We start from the raw sequence: 19,730 nt of genomic DNA, 5'->3' as shown, positions 1-19,730 counted from the left end.
CCACCAGAATACTACTAGAGCTGATCAATGAATTTGTTAAAGTTGCAGGATACAAAATTAATGTATAGAAATCTCTTGCATTCCTATACACTAATGATGAAAAATCTGAAAGAGAAATTAAGGAAACACTCCCATTTACCATTGAAAAAAAAGAATAAAATACCTAGGAATAAACTTACCTAGGGAGACAAAAGACCTGTATGCAGAAAACTATAAGACACTGATGAAAGAAATTAAAGATGATACCAACAGATGGAGAGATATACCATGTTCTTGGATTGGAAGAATCAATATTGTGAAAATGACTATACTACCCAAAGCAATCAACATATTGAATGCAATCCTTATCAATTTACCAATGGCAGTTTTTACAGAACTAGAACAAAAAATCTTAAAATTTGTATGGAGACACAAAAGACCCTGAATAGCCAAAGCAGTCTTGAAGGAAAATAACGGAGCTGGAGGAATCAGACTCCCTGACTTCAGACTATACTACCAAGCTACAGTAATCAAGACAATATGGTACTGGCACAAAAACAGAAACATAGATCAATGGAACAAGATAGAAAGCCCAGAGATAAACCCACGCACTTATGGTCAACTAATTTATTACAAAGGAGGCAAGGATATACAATGGAGAAAAGACAGTCTCTTCAATAAGTGATGCTGGGACATATATACACTACCAAACGTAAGGTAGATAGCTAGTGGGAAGCAGCCGCATAGCACAGGGAGATCAGCTCCGTGCTTTGTGACCGCCTGGAGGGGTGGGATAGGGAGGGTGGGAGGGAGGGAGACGCAAGCGGGAAGAGATATGGGAATATATGTATATATATAACTGATTCATTTTGTTGTGAAGCTGAAACTAACATACCATTGTAAAGCAATTATACTCCAATAAAGATGTTTAAAAAAAAAAAAAGTGATGCTGGGAAAACTGTACAGCTACATGTAAAAGAATGAAATTAGAACACTCCCTAACACCATACACAAAAATAAACTCAAAATGGATTAGAGAACTAAATGTAAGACCAAACACTATAAAACTCTTAGAGGAAAATATAGGAAGAACACTCTTTGACATAAATCACAGCAGGATCTTCTTTGATCCACCTCCTAGAGTAATGGAAATAAAAACAGAAGTAAACAAACGGGACCTAATGAAACTTAAAAGCTTTTGCACAGTAAAGGAAACCCTAAACAAGACGAAAAGACAACCCTCAGAATAGGAGAACATATTTGCAAATGAATCAATGGACAAAGGATTAATCTCCAAAATATATAAACAGCTCATTCACCTCAATATTAAAAAAAAAAAAAAAATCCAAAAATGGGCAGAAGACCTAAATAGACATTTCTCCCAAGAAGACATAGAGATGGCCAAGAAGCACATGAAAAGCTGTGCAACATCACTAATTATTAGAGAAATGCAAATCAAAACTACAGTGAGGTATCAACTCACACCAGTTAGAATGGGCATCATCAGAAAATCTACAAACAACAAATGCTGGAGAGGGTGTGGAGAAAAGGGAACCCTCTTGCACTGTTTTGGGAATGTAAGTTGATACAGCCACTATGGAGAACAGTATGGAGGTTCCTTAAAAAACTAAAAATAGAATTACCATATGATCCAGCAATCCCACTACTGGGCATATACCCAGAGAAAACCATAATTCAAAAAGACACATGCACCCCAATGTTCATTGAAGCACTATTTACAATAGCCAGGTCATGGAAGCAACCTAAATGCCCATCGACAGATGACTGAATAAAGAAGATGTGGTACATATATACAGTGGAATATTACTCAGCCATAAAAAGAATGAAATTGGGTCATTTGTAGAGACGTGAATGGATCTAGAGACGGTCATGCCGAGTGAAGTAAGTCAGAAAGAGAAAAACAAATATCATATGTTAACACATATATGTGGAATCTAGAAAAATGGTACAGGTGAACCTGTTTGCAAGGCAGAAATAGAGACACAGATGTACAGAACATACGTATGGACACTAAGGGGGAAAGTGGGGTGGTGGTGGTGGTGGGATGAATTGGGAGATTGGGATTGACATATATACATTAATATGTATACAATAGATAACTGATAGTCTGCTGTATAAATAATAAATAAATAAAATAAAATTCATTAAACAGGAGAACAGAATGCACAGAAGTGGAAATGCAATAAAGATTATAACTCTCATTGGAGGCCGTAAAATCTTAAATGAAAGTTGAAGAAACGGGTATAGAAATTTTAGAAGGTAAACTTAATTAATTACCTTAGAATCATTGCAATAAAAAAGAGACAAAAAAGGGACGGTTTGCAGGGCAGAAATTGATAAACAGATGTAGAGAACAAACGTATGGACACCAAAGAGGGAAAGCGGCGGGGTGATGGGGATGGTGGTGTGCTGAATTGGGCGATTGGGATTGACATGTATACACTGATGTGTATAAAATTGATGACTAATAAGAACCTGCTGTATAAAAAACATAAAATTAAATTAAAAATTGTTTTTTTAAAAATGGGCTCACTGAAATTGATCAATGTCTCAGGAGCCTTAGGATTGCCCAGAGATTCCCAAGTCCCCAGAGAAAAATTAATTTCTACCCTTGCTTTAATAAGAGCAAATCTGTTTTGATCTAGCTTCTGTAATGCCTGGAAAATATTTCACTTGGAAATAACAGTTCCATTGGTTAAATTAATTTTAAAAGCGATAAATGATATCTATGTCCTTGCTGATCTAAACAGAATGAGATTCTAACAAATTGCACAATGAATTTCTATGACAATCAGGCTAAAAAAATTCCGATTAGGTAAATTTAATTTTTAATTAAAACTTAACCTAATATCAAAAAATAATATCCCTAATCAAATCAAGGACATTTGATATACTTTTATTGTTGTATCTATTTATTTGCATATCCAAATTGGGAAAGCTGAATGAGCAAGTAAATGAGTTAGTGGATCACACATATATTATTTGTTAGATAAGATTATGATTCACTCTGCCTTTGTTATAAGTGTAAGAACATGGATTTTTTTTTTTTTTTTTGCGGTACGCGGGCCTCTCACCACTGTGGCCTCTCCCACTGCAGAGCACAGGCTCTGGACGCGCAGGCTCAGCGGCCACGGCTCACAGGCCCAGCCACTCCGCGGCATGCGGGATCCTCCCAGACTGGGGAACGAACCCGTGTCGCCTGCATCGGCAGGCGGACTCTCAACCACTGTGCCACCAGGGGAGCCCGAACATGGATATTTTTATTCTAAGTGTTTACTGTAAAAAATATATGTATCAAATGCAATCCAACATTTAAAATCTTAGGGGGCAAGTCCCTGAAACTGCAGGGTTTATTACCCACTATGTGGCATTATGGCATCTAGAATACTAAGGCACCTCTGCTTAATTCCAGTCAATAAGCATGATGTTATTGCTGTATTACATTAATGTGATATTACGATGTTTCTCAGGATATTTAGGTGGTCTAGATCTTTTGTGACTATGTTAAGGCAGAGGGAAAGCGATCCCTAGTTCAAAACCATGAATAAATACTGTTGTCCTTTCAGCACAATGGAAACTGATTCTGACTCTCTCTCCTAACTAGAAAGCAATACATTTGTCATATCAATGGCCACTTAACATATACCTGAGGTCTTATTAATCTGTTTGAGCAACAATACTGTGTTCTGTAGGATAACTCTGATGTGGATTGTCATTGGCTGAATAGTTGCCCTCCTGGATCCTTCTGGTTTCTGCAGAAGTCAGGCTTGTTCACTAAATGTAAATATGATAAGGACAATCATCCTTACATCATTCAGATCTTTAAAGGTGGTACTTACGCCCATCATCTCCATTTTCTTCCACTCTGAGATGCAATATTACTTTTATTTACTATGCTGGCAGGTGAGAGGAATAGATTCAGAGGTTTCCATTTGGCCTCCTCACTATGACAGATCTTCTACAGCATGCCAAAGACCCAATGTGAGGATTATTCATTTGGGGCCTAAGGAAATTACAAGTGGGTGGGTCATTGAACCAGTGAAGTTTATCTGGAACTCCATTTATTACTTGGCCCCTGTGTGCTCCTACTCTAACAGGGTGTGGGATTGATGTTTCATGTCTCTAATGGTCAATATCAACTCAGATCCATTGTGCAACAGTCTTGAAATGTCCTGGTGTTTCCCTGTCCAAACAATAAATTCAACAAAATAAACGGCTGTAGATTTCTCTGGGGCAGAGCTGGAATAATCGTTACGAGATATGCTGAAGTGTTGTGGGGCCATTCCTCTTGGGAACTGGCTACCTTATCAGTCAATGAATTCCATATCTGAATATTGGCTCAGGCTAAGGAATTGAAAAAGGGATTGTGACATTATTATGGCAATTGCGCTAAACTTTTTGCTCCTAAATGTATGCTTTCTACTACTTGCAGATGTTAAGCAGCATCTTCATTTGCTTCACATGTTTTGCCCTAGAAACAGACTACCATGTTCTATTAACCATCTCCAGAACTCTCTGCAGGTGCAGGCCCATGGCAGCACCTGCAACCTTGTCATTGCTGATAAATGTGTCACTGTGGCTTCTGGCAGTTAAGGGCTGCCATTTGGCCTCTGTTACTTTGGGGAGCTGTCAGCCCCGTTGCTATTAACAAGCCAAGCTTTGTGACTACCTCCCCTACCAGCAATCCTATTTTAAAAAGAACCAATACCAGATTTAGTGAGGCTGTCCTCCCTTACATCAGTGCATTCTCAGACTGGATCAGGTTATGGGAACTGCCTGAACCATCCTTGAAAATTTTCTGCAAATAAAAACTTTTCTAAAATAAAATGCTTATTAAATATTAAAAATCTATGGACAGTTGTTGAGCAGAATCAAAGTATTTATATTTAAAATGTATCTATTTATATATCACCTGAAAATATTTTACATGAGATGGAATATTTCTAAAGGGCAATTATGTATTTGGGTTATTTTATCGTAATTAAGCATTTGTGATATCTTGTAAGTAGAAAGATAGGGAATTTCCAGCTTGGAGAACTTGTGCAAAATGAGAAACATAAGCTCAAAATTCCCTCCTGTTAAATTGATCTTGATATTTCCTTTCCCTTTTATTCTTTTAAAAATATACTCTATTAGAAAACAAAGTTTGTAAATTCACTATTGAAATTATTGAAATTTTAAAGACACAGAAGTCAGGAAGTTCTAAATTAAATTGTCTTATCACCAAATTAAATGTTGCTGAATTTCCAATTACTTCATTTTAAGGACATTAGGGCTGGTTATAGCCTTGAAATTGCTTGGAATAATCAACCTTTTGCTGAATCACTTGTTAAGATACAAAAAAAATGAGCTTTCTTCAGTCCACATTATGTGCATAATTGGTGGCATGTTTACGGTTTCTGAAGATATGATGCTCTAAGGAGAATGTTCAATGTCGAGAATGTTGGTAGAGTGAAGAATTTAAGAATACTTAATAATATTTGGTGAAAACTTTGAAAATCTGTATTGCCTAAGAATATGATTTGCATGGATTTTCTATACTTGGTGACCTTGTAAATTGGTGAGACGATATGAAAAATTACTATAGTTTCAGTTCAATGTCTTGTAAAATAATTCACTAAAACATTGATGAAGTTCTATTTTTAGCTTTTTAAGGAACCTCCATACTGTTCTCCATAGTGGTTGTATCAATTTACATTCCCATCAAGAGTGCAGGAGGGTTGCCTTTTCACCACACCCTTTCCAGCATTTATTGTTTCTAGATTTTTTGATAATGTCCATTCTGACTGGCGCGAGGTGATACCCCATTGTAGTTTTGATTTGCATTTCTCTAATAATTAGTGATGTTGTGCATCTTTTCACGTGCCTCTTGGCCATCTGTATGTCTTCCTTGGTGAAATGTCTATTTAGGTCTTCTGCCCATTTTTTAACTGGATTGTTTGTTTTATTGATATTGAGCTCCATGAGCTGTTTTTATATTTTGGAAATTAATACTTTGTCTGTTGCTTCCTTTGCAAATATTTTCTCCCATTCTGAGGGTTGTCTTTTTGTTTTGTTTATGGTTTCCTTTGCTGTGCAAAAACTTTTAGGTTTCATTAAGTCCCATTTGTTTATTTTTGTTTTTATTTCCATTACTCTAGGAGGTAAGTCAAAAAAGATCTTGCTGTGGTTTATGTCAAAGAGTGTTTTTCCTATGTTTTCCTCTAAGAGTTTTATATACCCTGAGAAAACCATAATTCAAAACGAGACATGTTTTGTTCATTGTTCATTGCAGCACTATTTACAAGAGCCAGGACATGGAACCAACCTAAATGTCCACTGACAGATGAATGGATAAAAAAGATGTGGCACATATATACAATGGAATATTACCCAGCCATAAAAAGAAATGAAATTGAGTTATTTGTAGTGAGTTGGATGGACCTAGAGTCTGTCATACAGATTGAAGTAAGTCAGAAAGAGAAAAACAAATACCATATGCTAATGCATATATATGGAATTTAAAAAAAAAATGGTACTGATGAACCTAGCTGCAGGGCAGGAATAAAGAGGTAGACATAGAGAATGGACTTGAGGACATGGGGTGAGAGGGCAAAGTTGGGGCGAAGTGAGAGTAGCATCGACATTATACACACTATCGAATATAAAACTGTTGGCTGGTGGGAAACAGCAGCATAGCACAGGGAGATCCGCTCAGTGCTTTGCAATGACCTAGAGGGGTGGGATAGGGAGGATGGGAGGGAGGCTCAATAGGGAGGGGATACGGGGACATGTATATACATATGGCTGATTCGCTTTGTTGTGCAACAGAAACTAACACAGTATTGTGAAATAATTATACTCCAATAAAGATCTATTTTTAAAAATTGATGAAAACAAAAGGATTTACTTTGGTAATTCTATTCAGCTTAATGTTTGCTCTACATGCTTTTTTATTTTAAAAAGTATGTAAAAAGTTTAGATCATGTATGTTATGCACATATACTCAACTTTTTTAACATATATATTCTCATATTAATTATTTTATCAAAAAAAACTTTCACTGAGTGCTCACTGTAGACTGTTCATTAAGTGTATTTTGGGGCATAAATAAACAACATATCTTGTTAATCTTGAGTGACTCTCAGTGTACTGGAGAAAAGAGAAATACAGACAAGCACCTCAGGTCACTAGTTTTCATGCTTAGCTAAAAACTACACCTTGAGGGATAAAATAAACTATTCTAAGAAATCCAGGAAAACTGTAGAGGAAGGGTAGAGTAAGTGTAATAGATGGAGAATACAGTAGGACAAAACATTTGATGCACCTGATTTTCCTGACCCAGAAGTCTGGACTTCCTATCTATAGGAAATGGAAGACTTGAAAAATGTGTACAGTGCAACAACATAAATTTTAAGAAGTTAACTCTAGTAGTTGTGTAGATAATAAATTATTATATCAAACATTAAAGACAAAAAAGATAATGGTGCTTATTGCAATAAGCCAGGTGAACAATACAGCAATCTTAAATGTAGACAATAATTTTATAAAAGGAAAAAGAAAGAACAGAGGGAAAAGAATATCTTGAAGGATATTTGGGCAGTAAACTGGAGAAGATATCATTGTGGAAAGAGAACATGACTGACTAAAATGACCACTTTGGACACGGAGCACCCCACACTAGTCAGACATAGCTGTTATGTCAACTGTGTTCAATCTTTTCTCATAGTTTATTGGCATGTGTGTGTTTCTTAAAGTCATTTTGGTAGCAATATGTATGGTGGTTCTCAACATTGATTATATAATTTGTTTAAATTCAGCAAATCAAATTTTAGTTTGACTTTGTTTTACTTACAAATGGTATATAGATTTTTTAATATTTTAATTAATTTAGCTAGCAAAAATGAAAATTCCATTTATCAAGGTAGACCAGACTATAACATTTGATATAATGTGCTGAACAAAATTTACATATTTTTTTAATTTTTAAAATTAAGTATATCATATGTGTTTTCCTAATGAATAACAAGTAGAAAAAATTCAGCTGATGTCTTAATAGAGGAAATTGTCAACAATAACTTCCTTGTTATGTAAAAAAGCAGAAGTGCCTATCATGTAAAACGTAACCAAGTTTTGCTAACTCAGTAATGGAACACACACACAATTTATCCAGGCAAGTTGAGAAGAAAATCACATGTTTACTTCTATAGGATATGTGGAAAAATGCAAGAGTTTTAGACAATCATCATCACATGCAGTTGTATGCATAATTTTGAAGAGGCTTTTCATGGGTTCCTGAATTACCACATTGATACGCTGAAAAGTACCATTTTGATTTGGGTGTGTTTATTAGGTGAACCAATGGTTTGGATTGTGCTTATTGATAAATGTACGCATATTGTAATCCAGTATGGAAGTGTAATGTAGTAAAACATTTCTAGGTAAAGTTTCAGGAGACATGAATTTGAACGCTGGTTTTTAATTAATATCTGTGTGACCCAGGTAAGTCACTTAATTTTTGTGAGACGGTTATTTTAGAAAGTTGAAAATCCCTTAAGGAATTTGATAATGGAGACTAGGAAAGACAGTCTGTATTATTACTGGACAGAACTGAATACATATATTATATAAAATAACAGCACAGTTATTTGTGCTTCATGTAAGAAACAATTTCTCAGTGATTACTATGGACAGAGCAATATTGAAGTTATTGGTGACTCAGCAAAGAAATAAGACAAAGTTCATGTTTATATGGTCCACATATTCTAATGGGAAGCTTAACTGGACTTTGTTTTAAAATATCTTTTAAAATTTCTCCACACAGTTCATTATCTGCAGTTCATTAAGCATGTGCAAAATTACCCTAGATAATAAATATTCTTGGATTTTGTAGTTCTTAGTTCTAGCATATTTTTACTGTTGACTAGTACTCAAAAGTTTTTCAGCCCTGGGGACAACTCCCAAACTGTTCAGTTTACAGGTTCCCAGTAGTACTTTGTGGAACTATACGATGTTTCTCCCTAGGCATTATACCTTAGAATTCAGTAAAATTCTCAAGGGGAACCTATAGATTTCTGGCCTTGTTGTCTGTATACCTCTTTCTTCTTTAGTACTCTTTCCTGAAAATCCAGCTAACTTAGCCTTTCCAAACTCCAAACTCTATATTTCTTCAATTCAATGAAATTGCCTTGTTCTGTTTGGTTTCTCTCTCCTGTGTTGAAATCTGGAAAATGTCTCTAGGGAGAAATTAGGAGACCCTTGGCCTTCTAGTGTCCAATATTTGAAAATATATTTTCTCTCCAATTTTCTAGCTGTTTAGACAAGGAGGTCAAACCTAATATCCCAGGATGAATAATCTAATAGTTTATTCATCCTGGTCAGACACAGTTCTTTACCTCTTTTTCAAGATTATCTATTTGATTATTTTTATACAATTAAATTTTCCTTTGAGCTGATCAGTATATTCATTTAGTTTGTCCATTTTTATATGGTTTGATTGAACATATTGAGTATAGTTATTTTAAAGTCTTTGTCTACTAAATATAACCTCTGAGTTACTACTTGTGAGTCTGCTTCCATTGTTTATGTTTCCTCTTACTTACCAGCAATAGTTTCTTGCCTCTAGACATGTTAGGTTGTATGGTGAAGTTTGTACATTGAAGACCCCTGATCAACTGCCAAGGAGGCCTGGAGATAGTAAGAAATTAATAATCTCAAAATAGTTAGGCATTGAGTTTTGTTGTGTTTGCTTGCTGTTTTAGGGAGACTAATGAACTTCTGACTCACACCTTTTTCTAGTTTGTAATTTTTCCCAGGTTTTAATTAAAAGTTTACAGGTTTATCTCTCTTCAGCCCTAAAAGCTGTGAGAAATGTAATTTTGCCTTTCAAAATTCTCCAGACACCTCACCCTGCAGTTTGAAAATCTCACAAATTTGTTGAGTGAAAAAACGGCTATGTGCTTGAAGCAGGGCTGGTGTTTTCTTATCTGAACCTCAGGAGACTGCAGGAGATTTTATTCTGCCTTTTCTCTACATTTGGCCTAGGTTTCCAGCTTCCCTTGCAGACCCTTATTCAGCAAATGGCTTGTGAGGAAATCAGTTAGTCTTAAATTGCCATATTTCTATAATTTATGTTTGAGTCCCTTGAAACCACTAGAATATTTGCTAGGTTCTCTTAACCCCATCAGTATTAAACAGTTCATTTGGGGGAAAACGTTACAAATATCCTGTTCTCAGTTCTCCAAGCAATCAGGAAAGCAGAAGCCCAAGATCTCCTCAAAAGATTGCAGGAGGGTTGCTTACCTCCAAGTGTTTCTGTGACTTTGTATTGGGGTCCTAGGGATGCTTTAATTTGATACCGGCTTCATAATGTTATTACAGATACACAAACATTATTATACATGCATATGTATATACATAATCACATATATGTATATACACTTATATAAAAATAGTACACACATATATACGTTACACACATATCTATACACATATATCTATAGTATATATAAAATATAAATATATATTTTATATTTATACAAAATCCAGTGTTTTGTTTGATACTTATTTTACTTGGGATAGTTTTCAAATTATCTAATTACCCCTATAACTAGAAAGAGCAATTCATTTTTATTTAATTTTCATTATTTATCTGGTCTATACCATTATTATAAACTATACAAATTTAAATACAGAATTGAATAAATTGTAGACATTTGTAGTTGTTATACATTTGACACATGTCTTATTTCAGAGCTTATACTCTTTTTTTTTTTGGACCCGCAGGCTCAGCGGCCATGGCCCACGGGCCCAGGCGCTCTGCGGCACGCGGGATCCTCCCGGACCGGGGCACGAACCCGTGCCCCCTGCATCGGCAGGCGGACTCCCAACCACTGCGCCACCAGGGAAGCCCTCAGAGCTTATACTCTTAACCACCATACTACACTGGCTTGAATGAATAAACTCCATACATTTAGCCATTTTTATTGCAGTGCTTTTAAATGATGTACTTATTTCTTTTTTTTTTAATTGATGTACTTATTTCTAAAGTATAAGATACTATCTACTATGCCACATATTCGAATAACGTTCAAAGAAAACTTCCTCAGACATTTTACGCCAAAAGAGTACAGCATGGGACCTTAGCTCCAGCCCAGCTTTTAACACTTTTCAAAAGTCATGTTTTATTATTAATATAATTCTTTGTGCACTTACTATCTTTAATAAAATTTGAATTTAAATGTATATTAGAAGTCACCCTACAGTTGAAACATTAAAAATAAAATATTTATTTTATTATCAAATTTCAGGTATTATTTAATTATTTTATTTGTTAAAGCATCATTTCCCAAGAGGTAAAATTGTGACTCTGATAAAAATATAAAATAGGAACATAACAAAAATAGTATTACATGCACTAAATCAGTGGTTCCCAACCTTTCTGGCACCACGGACCAGTTCTGTGGAACTTTTCCACAGACCAGGAGTGGGGGGGGATGATTTCGGGATGATTCAGGCACATTAAATTTATTGTGCATTTTATTTCTATTATTATTACATTGTAACATATAATGAAATAATTATACAACTCACCATAATGCGGAATCAGTGCGATCCCTGAGCTTGTTTTCACTTGCCACTCACTGATAGGGTTTTGACAGGAGTCTGCAAGCAACTGATTTATTATGGTCTCTGTGCAGTCAGACCTCTGCTAATGATCATCTGTATTTGCAGCCGCTCCACAGTGCTAGCATCACCACCTCAGCTCCACCTCAAATCTTCAGGCATTAGATTCTCATAAGGAGCGCACAACCTAGATCCCTCGCACGCGCAGTTCACAGTAGGGTTTGAGCTCCTATGAGAATCTAATGCCGCCACTGATCTGACAGGAGGCGGAGAGCCGCTATAAATACAGATGAAGCTTCGTTCACTCACTTGCCGCTCACCTCCTGCTGTGCGGCCCAGTTCCTAACAGGCCACAGACCGGTATGGGGTGGCGGGGGGTGGGGGGCGGGGGCGTTGGGGACCCCTGCACTAAATGATGAGGCTCCCAGGAACATGTTAAAATCATTCCAAGGAACACTTAAGCATTAGCTGTTTATAGCCAATGTCGAAATAAGATTTGGGGGTTAGTTATAAATATGGCTGTGACCAACAGGACAAGAAGCCATGATCTTTGGAGGTTATCTGTCCCTTTGGATAGAAATACTTTTCTTCTATTCCAGACAAAAATCTTCATCTTTTTTACTGCTACTACACATACAAATGCCCCTCAATAGTAAGACAAGCCCAGCATGCACTGAAAAAAAATCCTAGTAACATCTCTTGCCTATATTTATACGTGTTTTTTAGTTTATAAATTATATATTTTGTTGTATCTTATATATGTTTTCACTTACGTATAGCAAAATGTATGTTAAATGTATTTCTTGAGGACATTTTATAGCTTTATTTATGTATAATTAACATATACCACTAACACTGCACGTATGTGAAGTGTACAAGATGAAAATTGCAATATGTATAAACTCATTAAATAGTCATTCGAACAAGATAATGAACACATACATCACTTCAAAAGCTTCCTAGTTCCCCTTTGTAATCCTCTCTCATTCATCTGCATATGTATATCTAGTTGTTTTAGCATCATTTGTTCAAAATATTATCCTTATGCCATGGATTGCCTTTGAATCTTTGTTGAAAATCAGTGTCTGTGTATATATTTCTGATCTATTCTGCTCCTTCAGTCTGTTTTCTATCTTTACACTGTACTACACTATGATTGCTACAACTTTATAGAAAGTCTTAAAACCAGGTGGTGTGAGTTCACTAAATTTGATCTCTTTGAAAGTGATTTGGCATTCTAGATTCTAGGTCCTTTGCATTTCTATGTGAATTTTAGGATCAGCTTGTTAATATCTTTTAAAAAACAATTAGGATTTTGATTGATATCGCTATAGATTGATTTTGGAATATTAGGTATCTTGAGTCTCATGACCTGTGAACTCCATATATTTAAGTCATTTTAGTTTCTCTCAGCAATATTTTGTAGTTTTTAATGTACAGATATTTCCCATCTTTTTCAGATTTATCCCTTATACCACACATTTTGATACAATTGTAAATGTTATTTATTGTTGTTTTAATTATTTATCTTATTGTTCATTGCCAAGTAGTTTTAAATGACAATTTAATTGGATGATATAACTGAGCCGCAAAAATAACTATTTTTTTCTTCTAAGTTTAGTAGGCTGACTCTGCTATTATATGCTGTTATAATTGCCCTCAATAACAGTTTGCTCTCAAGGGTAATATATCTAAGTAAAAGTCATGTTTCAGTTTATTTGACAACATTATAAAATTTTCAAATTGCATATACTTTTAGAAAACTAGAATAATAAAGGAATAGAAATACCAGCTCACAGACAGATATACAACTACATATGAAAATTATCTATATACTGCTTTAAACACTTTTTAATTCTATGTTGCTATTCTTTCTGTCCTCCTCTTGAAATTCTCTTACAGTGATTATTGACTTTTGTTTCAATTCCTCTTTTTTTTTCTATAACCTACTTTCTAATATTTTACTAATGTGTTCTTTTTATTTTAATACACTCTTAAAATGTTGTGTAATTCACCTTGTATTAAAACTATAAACATATCAAAAAGAAATTAAAGTTGAGACTTGTACAGATGTTTGTGCACTCATGTTCACAGTCAAAGGGTTGAAGCAACTCAAGTGTCTATTGACAGATAAATAAAGAAAATGTGCCATGTGTTATAAGCATACAATGGAATATTATGCTCCCTTAAAAAGAAAAAAATTTGACATATGCTACAATGTGGGTGGAATTTGATGACATTATGCTAAGTGAAATAAGCCAGTCACAAAAGGACAAATATTGTATCATTTCACTTACCTGAGTCACTTAGTGTAATCAAATTCAAAGAGAACGAAAGTAGAATGGTGGTTACCAGGAGCTGGGGGAAAGGGAAAATTAGGAGTTAGTGTTTAACGGAGACAGAGTTTTAGTTGGAGAATAAAAAAGTTTTGGAGCTGGATGGTGGTGATGGTTGCACAACAATGTGAATATACTTAATGCTACAGAACTGTACACTTAAAAATGGTTAAAGAAGTGCATTTTATATTATGTACATTTAACCAGATTAAAAATGCAAAGCCAGCATAGAAATAGAATGTATTTTATAGAGTTTAGTGATGCTATTTTACATCCTTGCATATACTTACAATTTCAAGAGCCCTAATTTCAGATAAGGTCATCCAAGACTTCCCAATGTAGAGTAAAAGAAAGCTAAAAACAATCCCCATCGTCAATCAGATTTGTTAGGAAAAAATTATAAAATTAGCTAATTTTGTTTATCATTATTACTGTATTCTTATTTCTACTAATAAAAGTACGCAAAAGCACCACTTAGTAAATCAACATTGCATTGTTATATAGCCCATATATGTAAAACGTTAAAGAAAATAAAACAAAAAAGAATAGGATTTAATTCAAATAATGCTGCCTAGACTTCCTTATCTTATAGCAGTTGTTTCTTCTAATAGTAATTCAGTACTTCAAATAAATCATCTAACCTCTGTTTATATTTGTATTTAATGAGATACTATAGAAACTTGATTTAATGACAGACTATCACAAGATCAAGAAGCTTCTTCTGGGGGCTATTTCTTTTTAAGTTTTTTCTAAACTACCCTAGAGGCAAATGGTACTCCATAAATCATATAATTTACCTTTAGAAGATTAAAAAACATACGTTGGGCATGAAATGTTAGCTACAGTATTAGCTAAATAAATTAAACATGGAATAAAGGTTTGCTCTTAAAAAAATATTTACAAGAAAATCTTGATATTTGTTTTCCTCACGCGAAACATTCTAATAAAGAATTCCCTTTTGAGGGAAAATAGAGAAACGCTGAAGGGCCTTAAGCATCTTTTGCAAAGCTATAACCTTCACAGCTTCTCTTCAAATGGATCTGTGTGTGGTCAGGCTCCCAGGGTTCCCATGGATATAGGTGGCTGAGATTCCTGACTGCATATCAGAGGTTCTCAGTGGAACCCTTCCCCCTTCTAGTGCCTGTATACAAGCATAAACTGCAGTTAGCTATCTTAACCCCAAATTGGAATAAGAAAAGATGTCATCCTAAGTGATGCAGTTCCTCTGGGTATCTGGTTTAATTAATTCTCAGACTGATGCATTTGCTGAGCTCTAAAAATATTCCATTCTTATAGAATTCTAAAGAACCTAGAAATATAAAAAAGAAAGAGAGGCCAAGAGAGGAAAAGTGAGAGAGAGAGGAGAAAATGCATGGCCACTTTTGTTATTGTAGCTAAACATCAGAATTATTTTTTGTTAATCTAATTAAAATTAGAGATATTATTTAACATTTGTATATTCAACACAAATTTAGAATCATGAAAAAGAAATTTAATTTGATGAAATGTTTGAGTTGACGTGAATTCCCAATATTTCATTTTAAATAAAGCATTAGAAGGTGAAGCATATGATATAGAAAATTTTATCCCACGTTGAGCACAATTTCAGAGTTGTATTGAAGTTAAGCTCAGCATCTGAGAGGCCTTCTAACACTTATGATGGCTTGTTAAGTACATTTGGCAAGAATCGATTTTCCTAGCATCATATGTCCAGCATGGTGAGAATTTCAGAATTCCAACATTTCCTGTACGATTTGGGCAAATAATTTATATCTCTAAGACTCGATATTCTTATCTGTAAAATAGGAATAATAATAGTACCTAGTTTTTCACTTCCTACAGTGTGATGTATATCACACCAATTACAGCGTTTGGCATATAGTAATTTCTCAATGAATATTTACCATTGTTTTTAGCACAAGCAGGAGAATTGGGTTATAATGATGATGATGCTGTTACTCTCCTCATGCTAGATTGTGGGTGAAAACAAGTTATGTAAAACATTTAAGTTCCTCTAGAAGAAGGTGTTTCTAAGTTAGGGTACTATTTTCAGATTAAAATATTTTATACTCAGGTCAAAAAATATTGTGCATGAGTATTCTAATAGCAGAATTCATAAATGAGCTTGAGCAAAAAGGATGGGGAAATGATATAAGGCCTTGCTGCTACATAAGAGAGATTTGTTGGAAGTCTTACAGCTTTACTGGTATTTGCAAGGGTTAGAAATTCTAAGAAAGAACCTAAAGGCAGGATTGACCCTGATGAGTATGTGAGGAAAATGGAGTCCACCATTGTTCAAAACAGACCAATCAGTCAAAGTAATATTTAAGGAAATGTTTTTAAGAAAGAGAACATGAAATTAGGAAGATGGAGGATGTAATTATTATAATAATATAGGCACAAGATGATAAGCCTTAAGAATGGTGTTTTGTTGAATGGGGACAATAGTTTGAAGAGCCATTTCTTATTAAGTCTAGACAGGATTTTACATTTTGAATCAGTGGCATATGGTGGTAAGAAGGTTAATATTCTAAATACACTGGCACTTTTATTCTCAATCAAAACACTTTATTCACATAACTCATAACTATCTGCACTTGATTTTGTGCTGACATGCCAAACTGGAACTTAAGAAAAATAACTTAATGTCAGAATTGCAAGAGGCTTAAATTGAAAACAATGATCCAATTCAACTCATCATTACTGAAATAAGAAAAATCAAGACACAAAATATACAATTACATGAACATTTGCTTCTCTCCTAGGAACTGAAAATTGTAAGTTGCTGAGCGAGGGACAGAAAAGTATCTGGTACCATGAACCCAGGCAAAAGCCCACTGTTCAGAGGAACAGGTAGGAGCAGACACATCAGCCTTCAGAGAAACTCAAGAAAACATGTCACTCTCTCTTCCTCTGGCCTTGGTCCAGGCAAAGGAATGCTGCTTCTGGGAGGTGTGGAAGCAAAATACTTCTGTACCATCAGAGGGCTGGAATATTTGGGGGCCAAGGATCCTGAGCTAATGAATGCAGAGATGACTACTTCTGTGGAGGGTGGAAAAACCTTAGTCAGTGGTCTCAGGCAAAGATACAGGACTCCTAATGAAAGAAAAGTAAAATCTTTTGCCCCTATGTGTGGGGTAGGGCACTTGCAATGCTACAAAGCAGAGGCTTGTTACCACTGAGGATAGAGGAGGGGCAAGAAATTATTTCTTACAAAGTCCTAATATAGATAAAAGGCATAGGTTAGCACCCACAGGCATGAGAGTTAGGAAGTGCTGGGAATGCACTCCTGTCTGAATTTGACACTGAGTGCCACGAGTTATCCTTCTGCCTCCAATATGAATTTCGTGCCTGGTTATAAGCCATGGTGTTCTATGGCTAGAAGAGTAGCAAGAACGTGAAGAGATCCTCTCTGTGACACAGGTGTACAGAGATTGCTAAAAGCTAAGGGTGCAACAAGAGTAATGACATATACCCTCCAGAGCTTCAGGCCCCACAATGGGTACAAGATAACAGCAGCCTACTGCTGGGTGAATTTTAATGACAGCTCACTGAATATTACAATGACCACAGCAAAGACAAACCCATGTCAAGGATTAAATATAGTCACTCAACCCTTGCCCTCACCCATACTGGCAGCATGACAACAATAACAACAACAATGAAACAAAAATAATAATGATGAAAATGAAGACTCTGGGCATAAATGATAATCTGTGACTTACTATTTTTTATACCTGATGCTTTGCATTCCTTCAGAAATTAGAAGACTCATTTAAAAGCAAGTCAAAACAAATATTGTCAACAGATAAAGAAATCAACAGAATTGGAGATAACCTAGCTGCTGGAACTCACATGCCAATACTTTAAAATAATAATTATTAAAATGTCACATGAGCTAATGAAAATAACAGACAATATGCATGGGAAAACAGGGAATTGCCCACAGAAATGGAAAAAATAAATAGGTCCAAAGCAAATGCTAGAAATCGATGAAAATATGATGGCAGAGATGAAGAATTACATCTGCAAATTCATTAAAAAACTAGTCAGAACAGAAGAAAAAAATTAGTAAATTTTATAATAAGCCAATCCAGTTTATTGAAGCTGAAACTTAAAGGAAAAAAGCAAGACAAAACAAAGCAAACAAACAAAAAACCCCAGAAATTCTAAGAAGTGAGTGATAAAATAGACTAAAATACATTTTGTTGAAATCCCGAAGGAGAAAACAGAGAATGGGGCAGAAAAAAATTTGAAGAGATGACTGAGAATTTTCAACATTATTGAAAGTAAACAAATTATATATTCAATAAATTCAGAGAGGTCCCATGAAGGATTAATACGGAAATTAAACACACCAAGAATAATGATAGTTAAACTGCTAAAAACCAAAGATTAAAAAATATCTTGAATTTAGCCACAGCCAAAAGGGGACGTCATCTAGAAGTAAATAAAATCAAAATAACCTGTTTATCAGCAAATACACAAGTCAGAGCCAATGATGTAAAATCTTAAAAGAACTGAAAGAAAAAATCAACCCAGAATTCTCTACCCATTGAGTATGTAGCTCAAAAATAACAATGAAATGAAGACATTTCAGACATTAAATGCTGCAAGAGTTCATTGCCAACAGGTTTGCACTAAAATAAATGTTAAAGGAATTCTTAAGGCAAATGGAATATGGAAACAAATGGAAATTGAATCTGAATAAAGAAATCAAGAGCACAAGAAAGGATAAAAAGCCCAATTCCTTTTCATTATTCTAAAGATAATTTATTGCCTAAGTAAAAATAGTAACTCTATATTGTAGCGTTTGAGAGAATATGCATGATAAAAATAGTAGAGCATATGAAAGAGAAGAAATAGAAATTATACTTGAAAGGCTTTTATAGTATATAGGAGTTGGAATAATATGAATTTTAGGTCACTGCAATAAGTTAAAATATATATTGAAATATCTAGAGAAACAACAAAAATTTTTTTAAAGTGGTATACATAGTATTATTTCTAGAGAATTTCTAGTTTTTATTTTTTAAAGTAGTTGTTTGCTTTTATATATGCAGTAAGATGATTTCTTAAATATCAATATTTTGAGAATTCATGATGATGACAAATTAATTTCTTTTAATCTAAATAATGTTTTAATAATAAATATAAAAATAATTATTTAAAAACCCTATCCCATCAGCAGGGACAATATGTTAGAAGTAATCATTTTAGTATGGATTGTATTAAAGTTTTCTGCTATTTCCTTAGGTCATTTCAGTTAACTTCAGTCTTGCACATAATGTAGATCTGGGGCCACATAATAGTCATATAAAGGAGTGGCCAATATGGGCACTCTGAGGAGAGCTCTCAAACTAAAGAGTTCCTGAGAATGTGTGCCTTTAGTTAAATCCTGCTACAGTCTTCAAAAAGCGACACATTATTTTTTTCTCTGAAGATGAATTCCATAGGATTTGTAAAAAGACCTTGTATTTTGATCTCTTTTTCCTTTGTAACATTCATGAATGTTTGAAACAAAGGCAGATGATTCAGTAGGTTCAAAATCTAAAATATTTTTCTGAGTGTCTGCATGTGTGTTCTCCTGCTCAATTTTTTTGCCAGTATATTTTATTTTTAGTTCACATCACACCAAATTTCTTTACTTTTTAGCTTCCTGGTCAAAAACTTCCCTAGAATTTTTATCACACTGAATCTCTCAGCATCATGATCAGTTACTTCAACCCTTAAGGATTTTTCCTGAATTATTCATCCTTCAAAAGCACAGCATGATCTAGATGTTGTATT

General features: G+C 34.6%; 1 protein-coding gene across 28 annotated transcripts in view; it reads right to left on the bottom strand.

The window, feature by feature from the left end:
• LOC307189655 (uncharacterized protein) overlaps positions 1 to 19,730 on the bottom strand; it is a 2,229,222-nt gene that overhangs the window by 805,166 nt on the left and 1,404,326 nt on the right. For all 28 annotated transcript variants that reach the window (XR_013829263.1, XR_013829264.1, XR_013829268.1 and 25 more), the window contains one exon: positions 13,902 to 13,962. Coding sequence is in view for 1 of the 28 variants with exons in the window: in XM_079927934.1 (XP_079784060.1) it covers positions 13,902 to 13,962 (61 nt within the window). In the remaining 27 variants the exon portion in view is untranslated. The remainder of the gene's footprint in view (positions 1 to 13,901; positions 13,963 to 19,730) is intronic.

The sequence above is a fragment of the Stenella coeruleoalba genome, assembly GCF_951394435.1.
Source record: "Stenella coeruleoalba genome assembly, chromosome: 7".
Classification (NCBI taxonomy): domain Eukaryota; kingdom Metazoa; phylum Chordata; class Mammalia; order Artiodactyla; family Delphinidae; genus Stenella; species Stenella coeruleoalba.
The sequence above is the reverse complement of the archived record's forward strand: the minus strand, read 5'-3'. Positions and strand labels throughout refer to the sequence as shown.